Source organism: Miniopterus schreibersii (assembly GCF_964146895.1).
Source record: "Miniopterus schreibersii genome assembly, chromosome: 7".
NCBI lineage: Eukaryota > Metazoa > Chordata > Mammalia > Chiroptera > Miniopteridae > Miniopterus > Miniopterus schreibersii.
This window is the reverse complement of record NC_138108.1, coordinates 14,461,365-14,480,488: the sequence shown is the minus strand read 5'-3', so window position 1 is coordinate 14,480,488 and position 19,124 is coordinate 14,461,365. Positions and strand designations below refer to the sequence as shown.

The following is a 19,124-nucleotide window of genomic DNA, read 5'->3' as shown; positions in this document are numbered from 1 at the left end:
GAACACTATTAGCACAGTCTCTGAAAAGAAGGAAAAGAATACAGATGAACTTCATAATAAAACGTTTCCTCATTGTGCTCGTTAAGAGATTTACAACACAGCCTCTTTTTTCAAAAAGGTATTTTTAAAAAGGTGTATGTGTATAATTACATCTGAAAATCAGTAAAACTTCATCACTATAGCACATTTTATCATAAAAGAATGGAGTCTAATATAATAATCAGATTAACTAGATGAAGAAAACTTTTGGTAGGTAACTATGTTTTTAATTCTTCCTAAAAATACGGACTTGGTCAATAAGACTCAGAGTGTTTGCCTCATTTCTTTATTTTGTCCAATCACTTCACCATGAATAGTTGACAGTGACACATCACGTCGGAAAACTAAGATCAAAAGATGTTAACACAGAAATCCAGTCCTTTCATATGAGCCTTATCAATCATTCATGGCAACCTGCCAGTCAAGAACAGGTTCGCCTACAGAGACACGAGCTAAAATTACGTGATCTGGCCAATAAAAGGGAAATTTCAATAACTAATTATGAAGATTCAAAACACTTTACTTTCTTTCCACACCTAATTAGTTCTCAGCAGAAAGCACAATGGGAAGATACATAGTTAATACACAGAGTCTAAGAACAATTTGAAAAACATTAGCCCCCATTTAAAAAGAAAAAAAATGAATATTAGATTTTTGCTCTTTTGAAATGTGCTGGTCTAATTAATTCAGTCTAGAAAAGTGATCCATGGAAGAAGGTTATATTCTATCTTGTAAAAGTGTATTTTAGGGAGTTTAAGGACAAAATCACTATTCTATACATATTACACAGACATCATAAATGAAAAAGCAGGCAGCAGAAGTGGACTGACAATCAGAAGAAATGGGCTGTTTCCCCTGCTTCTGGTACTAACTACATATGTGACCTCAGACAAGATCACTTAACCTCTCTGGACCTTCGTTTCTCATCTATAAAAAAGGGAGTCAGACTTAATTATCTCTAAGGTATCTGTAACTCAAAATAATTCCAAACGTTGTAAGTCTTAAAATCTGAAACGTGCCATTCAGAATTCCTGATAGCTCTTTTACACCCTTTATGTGATTAATATGAATTCATCAGTTATTTAACTGAGGGAGACAGTGCTATTTCTCACCTGAAAGCTCACCCTCATACAGCAAATTTCGAAGCTTACTGCAAAGCTGGATCATGTTGTCCAGTTGTCTGTTTATCTTCACATCTTGTATCCAGGCTGGGGTGTTGCACACTGGACATTCGGTTCCAATGCAGTCACTTACACAGTTACTGAAAAAGAATTAAAAATATATATGCAATTATCAGTGCACTGAGCAGAATCTGAATTCTAAAAAATAAATATAAACAGTGTCTGAAGAGAAATAAACGAAGAAAAGGCTGTTCTAACAACGGACAATTATACAATATTTGTTAAAACTGTTTTTGAAAGAGTGTGATACACACATAAAATCTAAAGTTGCTCAGTAATTTGCAATGAAGAGACTACATAGCCAGACATTCATCTGTACAATTTTTCCCTGCAAATAAATCTGTAGCTTCTAAAGGGCAAGAGCACAGAGGGGGACATAAAAAACATATTTAGTACCTAATACATAACAGCCATGTCTTTCAACCCCCCCCCATGCTAAACCTTAACACTGTGCTTCATGAAAATACCTGAAATTACCGCAAAGAGACTGGGAAGGTTACTTTTGTTTTGGGACGTGTCTAAAGGCTTTATAGTAGTTTTTGAGAAAAGATCTTTGGTTCTTTCGGGTACCTGTGTAACTGTAGATTCAATTAAATTACCTTGGATTATCTATCCAGGAGTTACAGTCTCATAATTAGAAGGGTTTTCCTAATTTTGGTGGTTACAAACCCTTTGCAAATCTGATGAAAAAATACACAAGTTCTTGTAAAAAATAAAAAGGGGGGTGGGGGAGGGATCATAATCTCCCCTGAAGCCTATCTGTGAATTCCAAAATAAGAAACCTATAAATCCACTCCTTCCTTAGCCTCATCAGACAGGCTCTAGCAGGACTGGGTAATGTAACAGTCGTAAAAGCCTCATCTCCCCCAAACACTACGTTCTTTTTCAGGTGACCCACTCATTTGTAGGCACAGAAGATTCTTACAATATGAGCTCCCTTCAGAAAAACCCTGAGGCATTTCTTATATTTGTATCCCTAGATCTTAGCATGATTCCTGAATCAAAGTAACTCACTAAATGTTGTAAAGTGAATCTATAAACATACTGCAGCTGGAAGAGACCATCCAGATCACTGGATTCAATAAATGTAAAATTTCTTTAGCAAAGAAATGAACTTCTTTGAGTTTGTTTGCTTGTAGTTAAGAACTCTTAACTTGAAACCTCAACACATAAAGCAGGTAAACTGATTCCTCAGGAGACCTTAATGCAGAGTAACAGGAAGCCACTGAAGGATTCTAAGGTGGGTAATGGTATAGATGTGATTTACATTTTTAAAAGATCACTGACAAGTAGGAGAGGGGACCACTTATGAACTTATCACAATAGGCTTTGGAGAGATAATATGATGATGGCTTGGACCAAAGTGTGAACAGTAGTCAGTACAGAGAAAAGTGAGAAAATTCAAGATTGAGGGCACATTTTGAGGTGGAATTGACAGAACTTACCGATGTGGGATAAGGGAGAAAAAGAGGAATCAGGTAGGGCTATGGTCTCTGCCTTGACCAACCTTGCAGTCCGCAGCACCACTTACTAGTGTGAAGACCACTGAGGCAAGGAGGGGTTGCAGAGGATGATGGTGAATGGATCTGCTCTGACTACATCAAAGTGAAACCCTTTCACCCTCCAAATGGAGGTACCAGGTAGGTGATAGGTACTGCTTCCTGCCCCATCCTCCTGCCGGATATGCCCCGTATAACAGATCCAAGTTTCTAGAAGCAAAATTGGGACCCTGAGCATAGCTGCCTCCTACACATCTCCAGTCCACTGAAGTCACACAGTAAATTATTTTCATATGTGCTTAAACTTCATAATGCGGTTTGCTCAGGCCAGTTAGTTTCACAGACATCACTGGAAATAATTAAAAGATTGATTCAAAGGAGGCTCTATTAGCCCTGATCAAAGACAGTTAAACTAAGGCATTCAGTCTTTAAATGGGTTTCTCCTGAATAAGAAACAGGATAAGAAGAAAATGTAATATTATAACCTATAAGCCAGGGCTTTCATATTATAACATGGATATAATTTCACAATAACTGCTAGAACTTGACTTGTGTCCCCCAAAAGTTTTACCTTCAGTCAGTGCCTGCGAATGTGATCTAATTTGAAATAGGGTCTTTGCAGATAATCATGTTAAGATGAGATCATCAGGGTGAGAGCCCTGATGCAACAGAACAGGTATACTTATAAAAAGGGGAGATTTGGACACAGAGACAAACAAGCATACCTGAGAGAATGCCATGTAAACATGAAGGCTAAGAACAGAGGGATGTATCCACAAGCCAAGGATGTCACACACTGCCAGACGCCAAAGCTTCTCACCAGAAAGCAGGAAGGAAGCGTGGACAGGTTCTCCCTCATAGCCCTCAGAGGAACTAACCCTGCTAATACCTTGCTCTGGGACTTCAGGCCTCCAGAAGGGAGAGACAATACATTTCTGTTGTTCTAAGCCACCCAGTTTTTGGTACTTTGTTATGGCAGCCGTAGGAAACTAATACAATTACTATAAGTAGACTTTTATAATTTGAAAAGTCTAGATTCAAAACTAACTGGAAGAAAAAAAGAGACGTATTTGAATTATATAACAGATATTAATCTTCCCCCAAGTTTAGCAAAGCTGCTTATTAAACTTTATAACTTTGCTAAAGTCATCCTCTTTGAGCTTTGATTTCTTTCTTATAAATTAAGACAGTTATAAGGGTCAAAATGAGATAATGTATAATAAGTTACTTTGAACTCTAAGACAGTTACACAAACATAAGAAATATCATCATAAATATGAATACATGACTGCTACTAGTAAAAAACAGTTGCTACATATAGATGTATAACTACATATGTAATATATAATATATAACATATAATACGTATCACGCCATAACTACTTACCTACAGAAGATGTGCTCACATCTTCCTAAACACACAGGCTCCCTCAGAATATTAGTGCTGTTTGAAGAAAGGTAAACAATCAAGGCTTAGTCACTGATAAACATTTCATACCCAACATTTCATAAATCCAAGGCCCAACACTATTATATTTGTCTTTTCTCAAAGCAGAGGATATTAAGGATGTATTCATCCTGGTTAAATACTATATAACATACCTGTTGAATTCAAATACCAACTACCAAAATTCAGTACAAATTGTGACACTTTTTAATAACATGTACTGCGAAGTCATAGAAAGAAGTAGCTTTGTTCTAACATCTCCAAACCTCTCCCAACAGGCAAAACCAATCACTGGCTGCTTCTTTCAATTACTATGATACATATTCACCTAATGATTCAAAGAGTCAATTATAAATCTGAAAATTAGACCCACAGTTTAATGACCATATAATGTACCATCCAAATGAGAGCACTTCTGAGAGTCAAGAAGTGTAATAACTGGACAGGATGCTGGGCCCCCAGGTCTAATCAGGACTATCCCAAGAAAATCAGGACATCTGATCACCTAACCAATAAGAATTCAATGTTCCCATAAGAAAACACTGGTTCCTTGCTCTTGTTAAGCAGCCACCTATTTTTCATAGGTGCCTTGTCAAAAACACAGCCATTCTTTCAGGTCACAGGAAGTCAATTGTTTTGTTCTTAAGCAAGTGAAAATAGGAATCATCAGGCGGACAATCAATCTGCAGACTGAATGAGATTTGTGGCATTGGGGTAAGTGAGACAGAAACACAATTATTCCCAATGCTGTCCATCAAAGGACCTGGCATAGTTGATAATCCTAAGGTAATGGTACTTACTAATAAACACACAGGAAGTCATTATATTCAGAGGGCATAATGTAGCAAAAGCAAACAGAAGTCAAGTTTTTAAAGGATGAACATGTTTTTGTGTGCTTGGTTTATTACACTAATCCTAGAGCCTTTAGGTATTTACACCCTTATTATCCAATTACTTCTGTACACATACCACATACCAATAAATAATTTTAACACATTTCTTATAAGATCAAAAGTATCACACTGCATATTTTAATAGATATGAACTTAAAGTGAAATTGAGCTTTCAGAAAGAGTGCTAAAAACAGAGTATGTACCCACAATGTTATTCTCAAGTTACCAAAAATGGTGTTTACTGACATTATGAAACCCATTACTTTGTAAATTGATTTTAGAGAGGGAGGAACAGAGGGAGAGAGAGAGAAACATCGATGTGAGAGACACTGATCCATTGTCTCCCATACAGACAGGCCCTGGACCAGGATCGAACCAGAAACTTAGGCATGTGCCCTCACCAGGAATTGAACCCATGACCTTCAGGTGAACAGGACGATGCTCCAACCAGTTCTTTCCGAGTCCTTAGTTTCTTAATAACCAGTCTTGAATCATATCCCAAAAGACAGATTTTGGGGGTGGCAAGACTTTGGTACCCCTCACAACCTTCACTGCTCACCAAAACCCCGTGCTCTCATCAGGACAGTGTCTGTAACATTTTTCAAGTACCCTAGGTCCAACTCTAAGCCCACACTTCTCAGACTGTTCTCCCCCACCTAGAACACACCTCCTCCTCCCCCAAAACTATTCAGGCCTGCCACTTTATCCAAATACTGTCCAGGATGACGTAATAAAAATGTCACTAAACAAAGCAGCATAGGAGCCCTTGGGTGTTAGTGTCCATGCCATCGCTTCCGGTAAATCTGTACCCTGCAGAAATGTAAAGAAAACTTAAACAAAAATCTTAACTTCCAGAGCAGGAAGTCTTTTTAAAAGGGAGGGTTTATTAGGCCATTGCTAGCAAAAACGGAAGACAGGTCTTGGGGCATGGAGACAGACATGTACATCCTCTAGAGTTTTGCAAGCAATTTTATACATTAAGTAGACAAGGGAAAGATGTGAGCTGCTCTGATAGAATTTACTTTAGCTATAGACAAAGGGGGCGTGAGAAGGTGAAATGGGGCTAGTCCTGGGATAGGGTAACAGAGTCCTTAAAGCTACGTGTAAACAAGCCACAAGACGTGTAAACAAGTCCTGGGGTCAGCCGTGCCTGCTATTCTTTTTGGATAATCTTGGATATAGCCCCTAGAAATTAATTTAATGATTCCAACTACACTATGGAAGGTGAGCAGTCTTTTGTTGGTTTTGCACTGCAGTTAACTGATGAACCCCTTTTTGTCTCTTCCTTCCTCCCTCTGGCTAGTCTGCTGTAATTTAACAGGATTTTCTCCTGTGGACACAAGGCTGAATGCATTACACTCTTTCCTAAGGGGCTTATAATCTAGCTGGGTAGTTTTATAAGCCTAGTTACTATATATATGACTTAAAAGAAGTATAAAATGTTCTGAAGTTCCAGAGAAATGGCATCTAGTTGAAAACAATATCTTTTGTATTTTATCTGCCTGATTGTTTGTTTGTTTGTTTGTAAGTAGATTGTAGCCCTACAGACAAGAGATCATGACTTTCATTTTTTTCTGAGCTTCCCCAACACACTATTACCTACCTAGCATGGTGCTGTATCAACAGCAGGATTTCAATAAATCCTTACTGAAAAAACCAAATAAAAGAGTACACGCAAAAACACATATATAGTAACAATTCTATTTGGTCCTTCCCTATTTTCTGTTTAATATACATACATATTAGAAAGAAAAAATCTAGAGGAATAAGAAAAGGAATCTGCATGGTAATAGGATTTCTGTATCTTGAAAATTCCCATTGCAGTCACACTTCTGTTACTTTACATGTGGTTGGTTTGGAAAGATCGGTGCAGTCAGAGGATTATAATTTAGGGAAGAGCTAAGTAGTAAGAACTACTTTTTTTTAAAAAAAGGCCCTATTGATATAAAATTTTCTTTGCAAAGAAAAAAAAGAAAGTAAATTCAGTTGAGATTACAAGGCAGATCTATTTCTTAACAGCTCCCTAGGCTTCCATTATATATCAACTACTATTAAATATCAGACAAGATAGCTAGCACAGTATTCTTACATGTAAGAAAATCTCCAAGGTATTTTTAAATGTGGAACACATACTTAACACCAAAATGCACAGGCTCTCCAAACCAATTAAACACTTTTCTATGTTTATCTTCACGAGAATGAAAAAATGTTAACAAGTAAGGGATATGGATGACATAGAAGCATCCTATTTTTTGTATAGCTATTTGATAGGCCATATTCAAGAAAATCACATGGGAAAAATAAGAAGTCATGTCCAATTGTTTAGTGTCAATAACTACTGAATCAATGAGTCAAATATCCCAAAAGTGAAATGGACACTAGAACTCTATTAATGACCAATCATAACAGAATCTCCCGTGTGAGGTGAGACAGGCAGCTAAGCCACAGAGTCCTGTGTGTGCCCAACTGAAACAGTTTTGGTTATTTTGTCTTCTATTCCCTTTTTCCAAAGTAAAACGGCATCTAGGTAACTGCTGGACTTCATGCCTACCACCACCTTATGTTCGAATATTGAGTTTCAAGGCTCGGACCTAAGCATAGCTCTTTATCTTCTCTTCCCTGCTCACTTCCAGAAGAACGCCTTCCATTACCACCTACAGGCAATGTCTCAAATTTGTACTTCCAGCCTGAAAGCTCTCCTCTGGGCCTCAGATCTAGAGACCAAAAACTTCATTTGTAAGACCCTCCCCTATGCTATGGGTGCTCAGTGTGTTTGGTAAGTTTCTCTGGTAGTCACAAGCCCTATATAACACCAGGTATGTGTAGGACTGTAATGGGATTGTTCACGCTGTGGTTTCAGCTCAAAATCCCAGGGGGAAAGACCTGAACCTTCTATACCTGCTGCCCTTAGTCATGTTTACTATGGGTAATTAACCCCAGAATCTTAGGGGGGCATTCTTGGTGATTCAAGTGGATTAACCAGGTCCTTCTAGTATGTCCAATTTCAAAGGCCCATTAAATGGGATCCTAACTTAATTCTTTCATGCGTCAATTTAACAAACGCTAAGAAGCTATCGGTCCAACACTGTGGCTGCAAATGTGAATCTGTCCTGATAAAATGTGTGGTATAACTGAAGACAGGCATCAACCGAAGAATCAAATGCCACGTAAGTAAACAAATCCCACAATTTGGAGGGCTACATGATATATACCGAAAACCAATGATTTGTGCCCTTTTCTGTATCTATGTTAACCTCAATAAAAAATTTTAAATAGCACTCAGTAGACACTAATAATTATGGAGTCTGTGAACTGGATGGAGGGAGCCTTAAAAGTCAATTAGTCCACTTTGCTCATTTTTATAGAGGAGGACGTTTGTCTCAGGAAAGCTACACAAATTGCTCTCCTTGGAAGTAACTACAGGCATATCTCAGATATACTGCAGGTTTGGTTCCAGACCACCACAATAAACCAAGTGTCACAATAAAGCAAGTCCTAATCGTTTTGCTGGTGAGGGGGTCTTGCCTTCAGTTTGTAAAAAATGCAATAATCAGAGGTATGCCTCCATCTGAGCCAACTGAATAGTCTGTTAGGCTACTAATCACTCTATGATTTGACCCTGCCTTAATTCTCTACCTACCTGACTCACTCCACCTTTATTCTAGAATATTTTTTAGCATATTATTTGCTAATAATTCCCCACCTGGCTCCATTTTAATAAAAATCTACCCAAAGCCCAATTTAAAAGCCCGTGAAGCTTTCCCCCACTGGCTCCACCCTAGTACTCTTCTTTGCATTCCCTTGGCCTTCACTGTAATTTACCCTGAACTGTGTACACATTTTATCCCTTAGAATTAAGTATATGCTCCTTAAGGATAGGGAATGTCTCACCATATCCCCACCAACAGTGCCTCAGTGACTGCTTATTACCCTGATGAACAACTAGCTCCAGAACAAACCGAAAGGAGCGATCATCTCATGTAAGGATCACTGGCCTATATGAATGCCTCTGAACATTGGAAACTCCCAAAGAAAGGCAAAAGTTGACTGCTGAAGTCAAGAAATCTATCCTTTATTTTACAAACGTTCATAGAGCACTTAGAATGTAACAGACACTGTTCCATGTAGCTCAAAAATATTAATTCATTTAATTCCCACAACAACCTCATGTGGTACAAACTACTAATAATTCATTTTGCAGATGAAGAAAAAGCAGCATACAAAGATGAATTAATCTGCTCAAAATCACTGAGTAAGGATTTGAGCCAGGGTCCAAAATCCATGCTCTTAACCACTAAGCATACTGCCTCAAAACTTGATCACTTTTTAAAAGACAAGAGATAATTCAGAAAAATACAATCACCTATTCTGAAAACGGCAAGATTACTTTTTGACTTTTTACTAAAAGATGATTTGAAAGGTGCTAGAACTCCAAGTTACAATTGTCTTGGATGACAACCTTCCCCCACAATAAATTGTTGAGGTACCTAATTATTTTAACTCACAAAGTGGTATCATATGACACTTCAGCTTCACACTGCAGCTCCTGCTATCATTTCCTGCTTCCTTTAGGAACACATCATTACTCTCCTTTCTACCAGCCTCTCACATGATTTGGTCTTCCTGTCTCATTTTTCCAAATCTTTAAATAGTCTCTATCTGGTTGTGAGGCTTGGACCTATCTCAAATGTCACATGTGGCCTCTTGAACAATTTCATCAGTTCACCTTGGAGCAGTACTTATGCTAAAGGTCAAGAAAGAATGCCCTGTAATGCAGCTAATCCCCCCTCACCTGCAAGTAATGCTTGCTGTAAAATCACTAGCCCTCTGGGTAGAGCTTGAAACTCTGTAAAAGGACATACATACTGACACACGATTTCTAATAACATGACGTGCTTTGAACGATGGGTAGCAAAAGCAAGAAGCAGACCATCCTGAGCTGCTCCTTTCAAGCAATGAGGCCAGGCAGCTACTAGGCAAAGGCAGAGGTGAAAAGAATGGTATTTTCCCCCTATGGTTAAGGAGCACCCGGCCATGCTGTATTCACTACAGGCAGTGCAAAACATGCAGAGATACCAGGAGCGGAACGCAAAATCATCTTATTATTAAACCCATGTGGTATAAAATTTTACACCAACAAGGATTTTTAAACAAGACATTTTACCAGTTATAACATAGGTTGGCAAACTATTGCCTAAGTGCCAAATTAAGCCAAGAGGCTGTTTTTGTATAGCCCTTGAGCTAAAAATGTTGTTTAGGTTAAGAATTGTAAAAAAACCAAAAATATAAGAAAAGAGACTGTTTGTGGCCAGCAAAGCCTAACATATTTACTGTATGGCCCTTTACAAAAAATGTGTGCAGAGCCCTATGTTAAAATCTGCATTTAAAGAAACAGTCGAGATTTAGTTAATCTATTAGTGGTTCACATATTCGTGTGGTTGTTTTTAAATCACTGGAGTTCAACATCATTCTCCAGCTAAGGGATAAGTTGTATTCAAAGTCCGGACCTAACTACTGACATCTATTTTCAGTCCTATATGGCTCTTATTGTCTGCTCACTTCAGTAGGAAACTGGAAAAATATTTGCTAGAGGATAAAAAGTGAAACTGGCTTTATTAGATTTCAGGGCAACCTAGAGATTACTCATATAAATCACCTATCTTGTTTCCTCCAAACTACTCAGCAAGCAGACTATGATTTTTTTATATTTTTATAAGACATCTATTAATTGTCACTTATTCTATGACAACTACTATATACATTTTACATGTGTAATTTCATTTAGGTTCTTCACTCCCATAGAATTTTATCTTCATAAAGGTTGGAGTTTTCCCCCCCACTTTGTTCACTAATGAATCTCAAATGCCTAGAATCGTGCCTGGCATTCTGAAGGTGCTCAATAATATTTTTAATAATCATTAATGAGCACTAGCATCACTCAGATGAGGAAACTGACGCACAGAGAAGTTGAAAGACTTGGGCCATTCAATAGCGTCAAAGCTGGAACCTGAAATCAGACAACTGACAGTACGGTCCAAGTGAAGCACTGAGCTGCTGCCCTAGTGTCTCTCGTACAGAAATGTACCATCCAAACATCTAACTTTCGATGAACTGACTTTTTGTGCATGACAATTGCTCCTATTATAGCAACTAGCAGAGCCAGTTCTAAATTTCTGATTCTCAGATGGATGACTCCTGTGCTATAGGAAAACACACATAACCCAGAATGTCTTCAGGTGCTCATTCCAGCAAAACTGCCACTTTTCTTAGGAGTACAATGATGTCATTTTTGTCATAGGTTTTAAAGTTTTTATAAAACAAAATATCAATGCAAAACTGTGACAATAAAGTCCTTTTCATTTTTAAAGGAAAAGCTGCTATGTTACTTATACTTTATGTATAACTAAGTTCCGCAAGTTGGAAATCAGAGGCAAAAAAATCAAAACAGTCCAAAAAGAAAATATGGTCGAGGCAGCTACAAGGAGAGAATCCCTGCCAGACAGTGATACTGGTGCAGAAATCCCGAGCTGTGCACAGAGTAGGTGCTCAATAAATGCTTTTGGACGAAATGAAAAGTGAGAAAAGCCCTTCCTGGGTTTTATAAACCTTCTTGGTTTCTACATCTAGGAAGAGCTACTGGAAAAGCAGAAGCAAGGAGTATCAGTCATGAAAATGATGTCTTAAGATGGCATGAAAATTCTGGACTCGGGGGACTTTAAATGGTTTAACAGCATGAAGGAAAATAAGCAGCAAAACATGGTAAGTAAGCATCTCTAAGAGCTGGAACCCCAAGCCAGTCTTTCGATCAAACCAAGGAAATGAGAAACTGAATGAGAAATAGAATGTCGGTGCTCATCACACTGCCGTCTCCAACCTTCCTTCAACAAGGGTCCCCCAAAACTCCCCCTCTCCCCCCCAAAAGCTGCTACAAGGTCCAAGAGGCCGGTCAGCAAGGAGTGGCAGCCGCTTCCCCCTCTCGCAAGCTTCGGAAGCTGGCGGGTGGCGGAGACCTGGGGCCCAGTGAGAAGTGCAGACGCCTTAGCCCCACCCCCGCTCCCCAGATTCAAACCCGGGGCGGGCTCAGGAGCCGCCCGGTCAGCCGCGCTCCCGCGCTCCCCGGCCCGCCAAAGTTCCTGAACTACCCTGAGTCGGGTTTGCTGCAAACAAAACCAACCGAAAAAAGGCGGCTAGAAAGCCACCCGGAAAAGTGAACGGGGGCGGGGAGGGGTCACTCACTCCAGACCCGGGACAGGGACAACGCCGCCCGCCGCCCGGCCGCGGACCGCAATGGACGGAGGAACGCGCGGCTCTGAGAAGGTCCCCGCCCCCAGGCCCGGGAGAGCCGGGCCCGCCGCCGCCCCGCCGCCGCCCCCTCGAGGCTCATCTTTACCAACGCGAGCAGCGCAGCAGCTTCTCCAGCCGGCCGAGCGCGGCGCGGCTGTGGGCCCAGGCCCCGCCGGCCGCCGGCCCCATGGCGGGCGCCGCGCGGGGCTCGTTCCCGGAGCGCAGCCTCAGGTGCCGGTTCCCCGACATCGCCCCGCCTTCGCGGAGAAGGCTCCCGGCAGAGCGGGATGCCGGGCGGACGCGGACACGGACACCGATCCAGACGCCGCAGCCCAGCGACGCGACCCCGGCCCGGGCTCTGCCCCGGCGCGTCCCGAGTCTGGGCGGGCAGGACGCCTGGGGGGCGGGGCCGGGCCCTGAAACCCGCCAAAACCCCGGCGCGCGGGACGCGGGGGCGGGGCAGCGAGCGCACGCCCGGGCTCGGGGGCGGGGCCTCGGGGCTAGGGGCGTGGTCAGTGGCAGCCCCGCCCCCTTCTCGGAGGGAGTCAGGCGAGAAAAAAACGGAGGGAGTCCTCGCTTTCGGCTGAACTTAACCGAGGAAAAATCACAAACCGGGACACGTTCAGCTCTTATCTGCAAGGAGTGGTGTTCCGACTACTGTTGAGCTTGGAAAGCTTTGCTCATGCCACTGGAAGTGCCACGCTCTTTAGTCCTAAGAAAGTAACTTTTATTCTCCAACCCAGTTTTTTGTCTGGGTGCACCTGCCCTCAGGCGGCTCTTTCCTGGGTTCCCTTAAGTTACAGATAACATCTACTCACTCCCCCTTCACCTTCTGAACCCAAGTCACCAGCCCCTTAGCTACCCTCAGATCTACCCCCTTCTCTCCGTCTCCGAGCTCCAGCCGCAGTTTGCAGCCACCTAGTGCATCCTCCCTTCCCCAAACCAAGGACACAGAATGGTTTGCGATTCTCCCCAACCAGACGGCAAATAGCTTAAATCACCTTACTCAGGGGGACAGATAACAGAAATCCAATTACCTGCCATTTGCCAGCCCCACCCAAGGACAGGCAAATTAAGACAATAAATCTCATTTTGGTTGCTCAGCATGGAGCTGACGAGAATATTCAGCCCCTAAGACCTCCCCTAAACACCCAGCCTTTAAAACCCCTGAAAAGGAAGGTCCCAGTGCAGCTCCCTCCAGCAAGGGCGCAGGAGCCATTCCCTTCCTCTTTCCCCCATAGCACTGTCCCCTAACCTGTAAGGGACCCCACCAGACTTGCAATGGGGAGCAATGGGGGGCAGAAGCTGGTCCCTGGCTAGCTGAACCATTTTCCAAGGCCCCTGTTTCCCCTTTGCTCTGACTGCTCAGTGAGCCTCAGCAGCCCAGCCTAGGCTCTCCTGTTGTTTCTTCTATGCCCTTCCTGTTTCATTGTCCTAAGTATATTTTTGCTGCGGTCAATAAACTCTTGCTTTCTTTTCTACACTTTGTCTCTTGATTCACATCTTTCCCCCAAGAAGACAAGAACCGAGGTCTCCTCATCTCCCCAGTGAAATCTCTTCCAGTTGCTCAGTATTCCCCAGGACCTTAGACTCTTTCGAAATTATTCATTCCACCCCAGGGTAACACTCCAGCCCTGGGCGGATTCTGAAGCAGACAAATTGACTTGCTTTAGCCTGTTTACACTTCTCTCTCCATGCCCTCTACCTCAATGCTTTGATTACAATACTCCAAAGGCATCCCTGGCCTGGATCTCTTTCCTGATCTTCAGGCTCAGGATAATGGTTTGTTGAAAACAGTCTAAATGCTAATTTTCTGTCTCTTGTTGTGAACTGTTGCACAAAGTAGTAAATCTTCCTCATGTTTACTTGGATAAACATATATAACAAACAAAATGGGACTCGGACTTTCTCCCGTGGAGTGTGAGGCTGTCTCACAAATTCAACATGTACACGAATTCTCCTCTGGCATTTAACTATGGTATACTACAGTGGGATTGACCAACATGACTCTGAGTACATTCTCTTTGTCAGATATATATTTGGTTCTCAAGGATGTCTTGCAAGAAACCTAACCCACACCCCCAAAAATGAGTTTGAGAATAATTTTCAAAGAGCAATCAAATGTAATAATCGATGGAGTGGAACAAACCTCCGCGGCATCTAGGAGTGTGGTGTCTGCTCTCCACAGTTGACAGAGCTAGTCATTCTATGTGAAAAGGCCATTATTCCAAGTTAAAGTCATAAGCTCTGTGCTATTTTTCCTGGGATCCAGTGTGACATAATGATCGAATGCATAGAGCTCTGGAGTAAAGCAGAACTGGGTTACAAACCAAGCCTTGCAATTCCCTTGGATTGCATCCATAGGTCCATTGTTTAACCTATCTTGGAACTTAGTTTCTTCTTTTGTAAGTTGAGGATTAATGTATACCTTGTATACATTACTTGTAGGGTTGTTGTGAAAGCAATTACAAATTATGAAACTTTCCTAAACCAAGTCCTGCAGCACAACCAATGGAAATCCCTTGACAATGGACTATACTGAACGTTAATACATAAATTAAAGCTTAACTCACAGTAAATGCTCAATACATTTTTTGTATCTTTTGTATTGGTTTTAGCTCTGAGGTGCACTAAGCCAGTTATATTTGCTTTAAAATTCCTTTATGAAAGAGCACAAACTCTGAGCAAGAAGGAGCCCCCCCCATTCTGTGACTACTGGAACAGGGATACTTGCTGCAGTGATTCCTTTGCAAATATGATGCAACAGCTCTGAAAGGAAGTTTGAATTCTGTTTAATGATCATAATCTGCTTCAGTATCATCTCAAATAAAATATCCACTGGGTTCCTAGCACCATCTTTGCCATGATGTTAGGACCTGATAATGAAAGTCTTTATAGCTTTAGTTCAATTAACTTGGAGAGTTTTTATTTACATTTTGTTCCTCCTTTAAGGCCAAAAAGAAAAAAAGAAAACCTCAGCAATCAAAGCCAGTAATTTTTGTCCTGTCTACTATAGACAGCTTATATGAAACAAACAAAACAGTAGAACCAGAGCTAATTAGTACCCAGTACCCATGGATGCCATAGTGATTAATGTGGATCCCTCCCTGATGGGTACAGTTGTGCATATATGTACTGATCAAGTTATTGGCTACAGTGGACTGTGCTGAAATGTTTTAACAGGCTGCAGTCTCTTTGACTTGCACATATAGACACAGTCTCAATGCCATGTGGACCTAGGAATTTACTGAAAAATTACTGAGGTTCTAGAAACAGCTAGACATTTTGAGAAGGTTTTCATAAGGATGTTAACTCCATTCTGGTGGGTACCTGCCAAATTTCTGTCACAGGCCCAAAGTAACCAGACTAAGGATATAGTTACATTGATATGTCCCTAAAGCAGTAGTTTTAAAGGTTTTGGTATCTTCTGTACTTCCTGATCATTCATCAAATTCAGTCTGACACAGATATTTCACTGGTCATTGTTTCCGTTCAATAGAATTCAGAGTTCAGCCTGTCCGGCTGCCTTTTATTGCTTGCTGCTTTTTTGGAGACCCCTCAGTAGGAACCCCCCTTTTTCTGTACAGTGTAATTACTGAAGCACATAAAGTAGTTATAGCAGGAATTTATCACTTTCAGGTGGAAATACTCCCAGCCAAATAAAAGATAGGGTAGGAATGCCAGAAGCAATTTATAACAGGCTCACTGACATTTTATGTTGAGAAGCTCTACCACTGAATAAGCATTGAGTCATAAATCTCTGTAAACGTGATTAAAGCAAGCGAGTTATTCTTCGAGGGGACACTGCAATAAAAGAATTCTGTGATGCAAAGCAGGAAAATTCTGTTGACGAAAACTACCAAAAACAGCTGTCAGTAAAATTTACAAACAGCTTGTTTTAAATTCTGTTGAATTCCAGCAGCTGTTTGTTTGCACATAAAATGTTCATTTAGGAAATGAGCACTGGCCCTAGTTTGAGTTCCACTGTGTTTCAAAATTTTGTAATCACTTTAATCAAAATTCACGCAATAGTTTAAATTTCTTTCAAAGGACAAGTGAGAGGTAACCAGTCAACGGTCATGGGCTGCATAGTGACATCTCTGTGAGGATGGACCGTATATAGGAAGGCGGTCCTGTAAGATGCTAATGGAGCTGAAGTATTTCCGTTGCTGTGGCTGTTGTAAAGTTGTAGCACAGCATTACCAGTGTGTGGGTGGCGACGGTGGTGCAAAACCCACCGCACTGCCAGTTGTATAAAAGTATGGCATGTACAATTATGTCCCGTACATGCTACTTGATAATGATAATAAACAACAATGTTAATGGTTTATGTATTTACTATAATATACTTTTAATCATAATTTTAGAGTATACTCTTTCTACATATAAAAAAATGTGCTGTGAAACAGTATGCTGTGTTAAGCTGGCAACGGCCTCATACGTCTTGTGTTCACTGCATCTCTTGATTGCATCATTTTCTCGTTTGCTTGATTTAATTTCAGGTTGTTTTATAAACTTAGTGTAGACTAAGTGTGCAGTGTTTATAAAGGCTACAGAGTGCACGGTAATGTCATCGCCCTTCACATTCACCCACCACTCACACACTGAGTCACCCAGAGCAACTCCCAGTGCAACAAGCTCCACTCGTGGTAACTGCTCTCGACACGTGTACCATTTCTTATCATTTATACCATGTTTTTACTGTGCCTTTTCTATACTTATACATGTGTAGATATACAAATACCATTGTGTTACAATTGCCTACAATATTCAGTAGAGTAACATACTGTGTAGATTTGTAGTCCAGGAGCAATAGGCTATACCGTATAGCCTAGGTGTGCAGGAGACTATGCCATCCAGGTTTGTGTAAGTGCACTCTATCTATGTCTGCACAAGGACAGAATTGCCTAACAATGCATTTCTCGGAACATGTTCCCATCGTGAAGCAGTTCATGACTGTATTTAAGTATGCCTTATACATCATATGTGTTCAATAAATAGGGGAATCAATGAGAAAAATATATTCCATTAGTTTTTCATTTCCAGAAAACATATTTCTCAAAGGCTCTTAATCAAAAATGGTACAGAACCGTTTATCTCTCCATTTGACAGAAGAGTAAAATGGGCATTGTGCTGTTTAATAACAATCCCAAAGACACACAGTTTATAAGTGCAGAGCAGTCCTGTTCTACCTGAATTCAAAGCCCAAGTTTCAAACACCTATGTAACCTAGTTTTAAGTAAGTTCAACTTTGAAGAACATTGTTTAAGGCCAAATCAGCTGAAATACCAGCAAGTATGCCGATTTTCAGCACAATTATGAATTGTTAGATTATAGAAGAAGTTTAAGTTAAGGTCTCTCCCCTCAGAGAATTTACTGTTTGGTTACAGACAACACTAATGCAAGAAACAATAAAAATAATGAGACAAATTATAATCAAGTGTTCAATTGTGTGATGCATATGTAAGTATCACAAAGGCCAGGGGAGAGAATGCTTAAAATCGCTGAATAAAGAATAGAGTGACCATGGATATCTTTGTGGGAGCTAAGTCTTGGAAGATAGGTTTGAAGGGAGTAGTAGGAAGATTACTTCAGATGGGCAAAATTATATGAATACAGAGGCACAGTTTGACTAGATTAAAGATATCGAATAGATATTAGATTGAAATTACGGCTTTCGTAGGTCCAAAATGGCTTGAAAATGGCTTCCCACTTTCAGAGGGAAGCTAGCAGAAATCAACAAATAATGGTTGAAATGATTATCTGCTCATTTATGCACCATAAGGGGGATTTGGAAATAATTTGCTTAAGTATTCAAAGAAAAGCCCCAGACAAATCAAAGCAAATAGAGTAAAATTAAAGAACTAAAGTAATTTTTTTACAACTTGCCCTTTTCAGGGCAATTTGAGCCTGCGCATAAAAATGAAGTCACATTATTAATAGTAACAACACAGTTATATAGCTTTGGCATCTACCAGTGGTATGTGGTACATGGCTCTGTACAAGCCATCTACCACAGGGCCAACATTAAATTTGTAGGAATTTTACTAGCTGTTTGCTAAACATAGACATTATTAGAAACCATATTATTTAAGTTTAGGATTAAATAAATTATTTCTTAAAGCAAATGTAATTAATATTCAAAACTCATCACTTTCTAAATATTTTTCTACATTTTTGTATCTATCCTCTTCATGTGATTTACATTTTATTTAAATTTCTATGTGTTAGAGCCTGGTCAGCGTGGCTCAGTGGTTGAGCGTCGACCTATAAACCAGAAGGTCACAGTTCGATTCCTGGTCAGGGCACATGCCGGGGGTTGCAGGCTTGATCCCCAGTAGGGGGCGTGCAGGAGGCAGCCAGCTGATGATTCTCTCTCATCATTAATGTTTCTCTCTCTCTTCCTTCCTGTCTCTGAAATAAATAAAAACATATTTAAAATTTTTTTCTATGTGGTGGAAATGCTATAGTATACAATGGTGTACTCTTGAGCATTGCTTTCCAAATCCATGTTCAATAACATCTCTCAGGTAGCTTGACATCAGCAGATAAGAGTAATTTACACAATGGACATTGGCCAAAGCTCCAAGGTAGGGCTTGATAGAATGTTTTGTTGGTTGTTTTCTTTCTAGACTTAGATGAAGATGTTAATAATACAGATAAATATATCATGTCTGTAGCTCTTTTATTGTGAACAGAGCATAAAAAGGTTGGTGATTTATTCTTCCAGTATTCAAAACTAATTCAACAAACAATTCATTCACATCATTGACAGGTGAGC

At 40.4% G+C, this 19,124-nt stretch overlaps 1 protein-coding gene across 1 annotated transcript in view; it reads right to left on the bottom strand.

The window, feature by feature from the left end:
- The window catches only part of BARD1 (BRCA1 associated RING domain 1), a 51,137-nt gene extending 38,412 nt beyond the window's left edge, over positions 1-12,725 (bottom strand). Inside the window, exons 1-3 of the mRNA XM_081142961.1 lie at positions 12,450-12,725; positions 4,107-4,163; positions 1,152-1,300 (exon numbers count right to left, since the gene is read on the bottom strand). Coding sequence (XP_080999087.1) covers positions 1,152-1,300; positions 4,107-4,163; positions 12,450-12,592 — 349 coding nt within the window. The 5' untranslated portion in view covers positions 12,593-12,725. The remainder of the gene's footprint in view (positions 1-1,151; positions 1,301-4,106; positions 4,164-12,449) is intronic.
- Between the last annotated feature and the right edge of the window lie 6,399 nt (positions 12,726-19,124).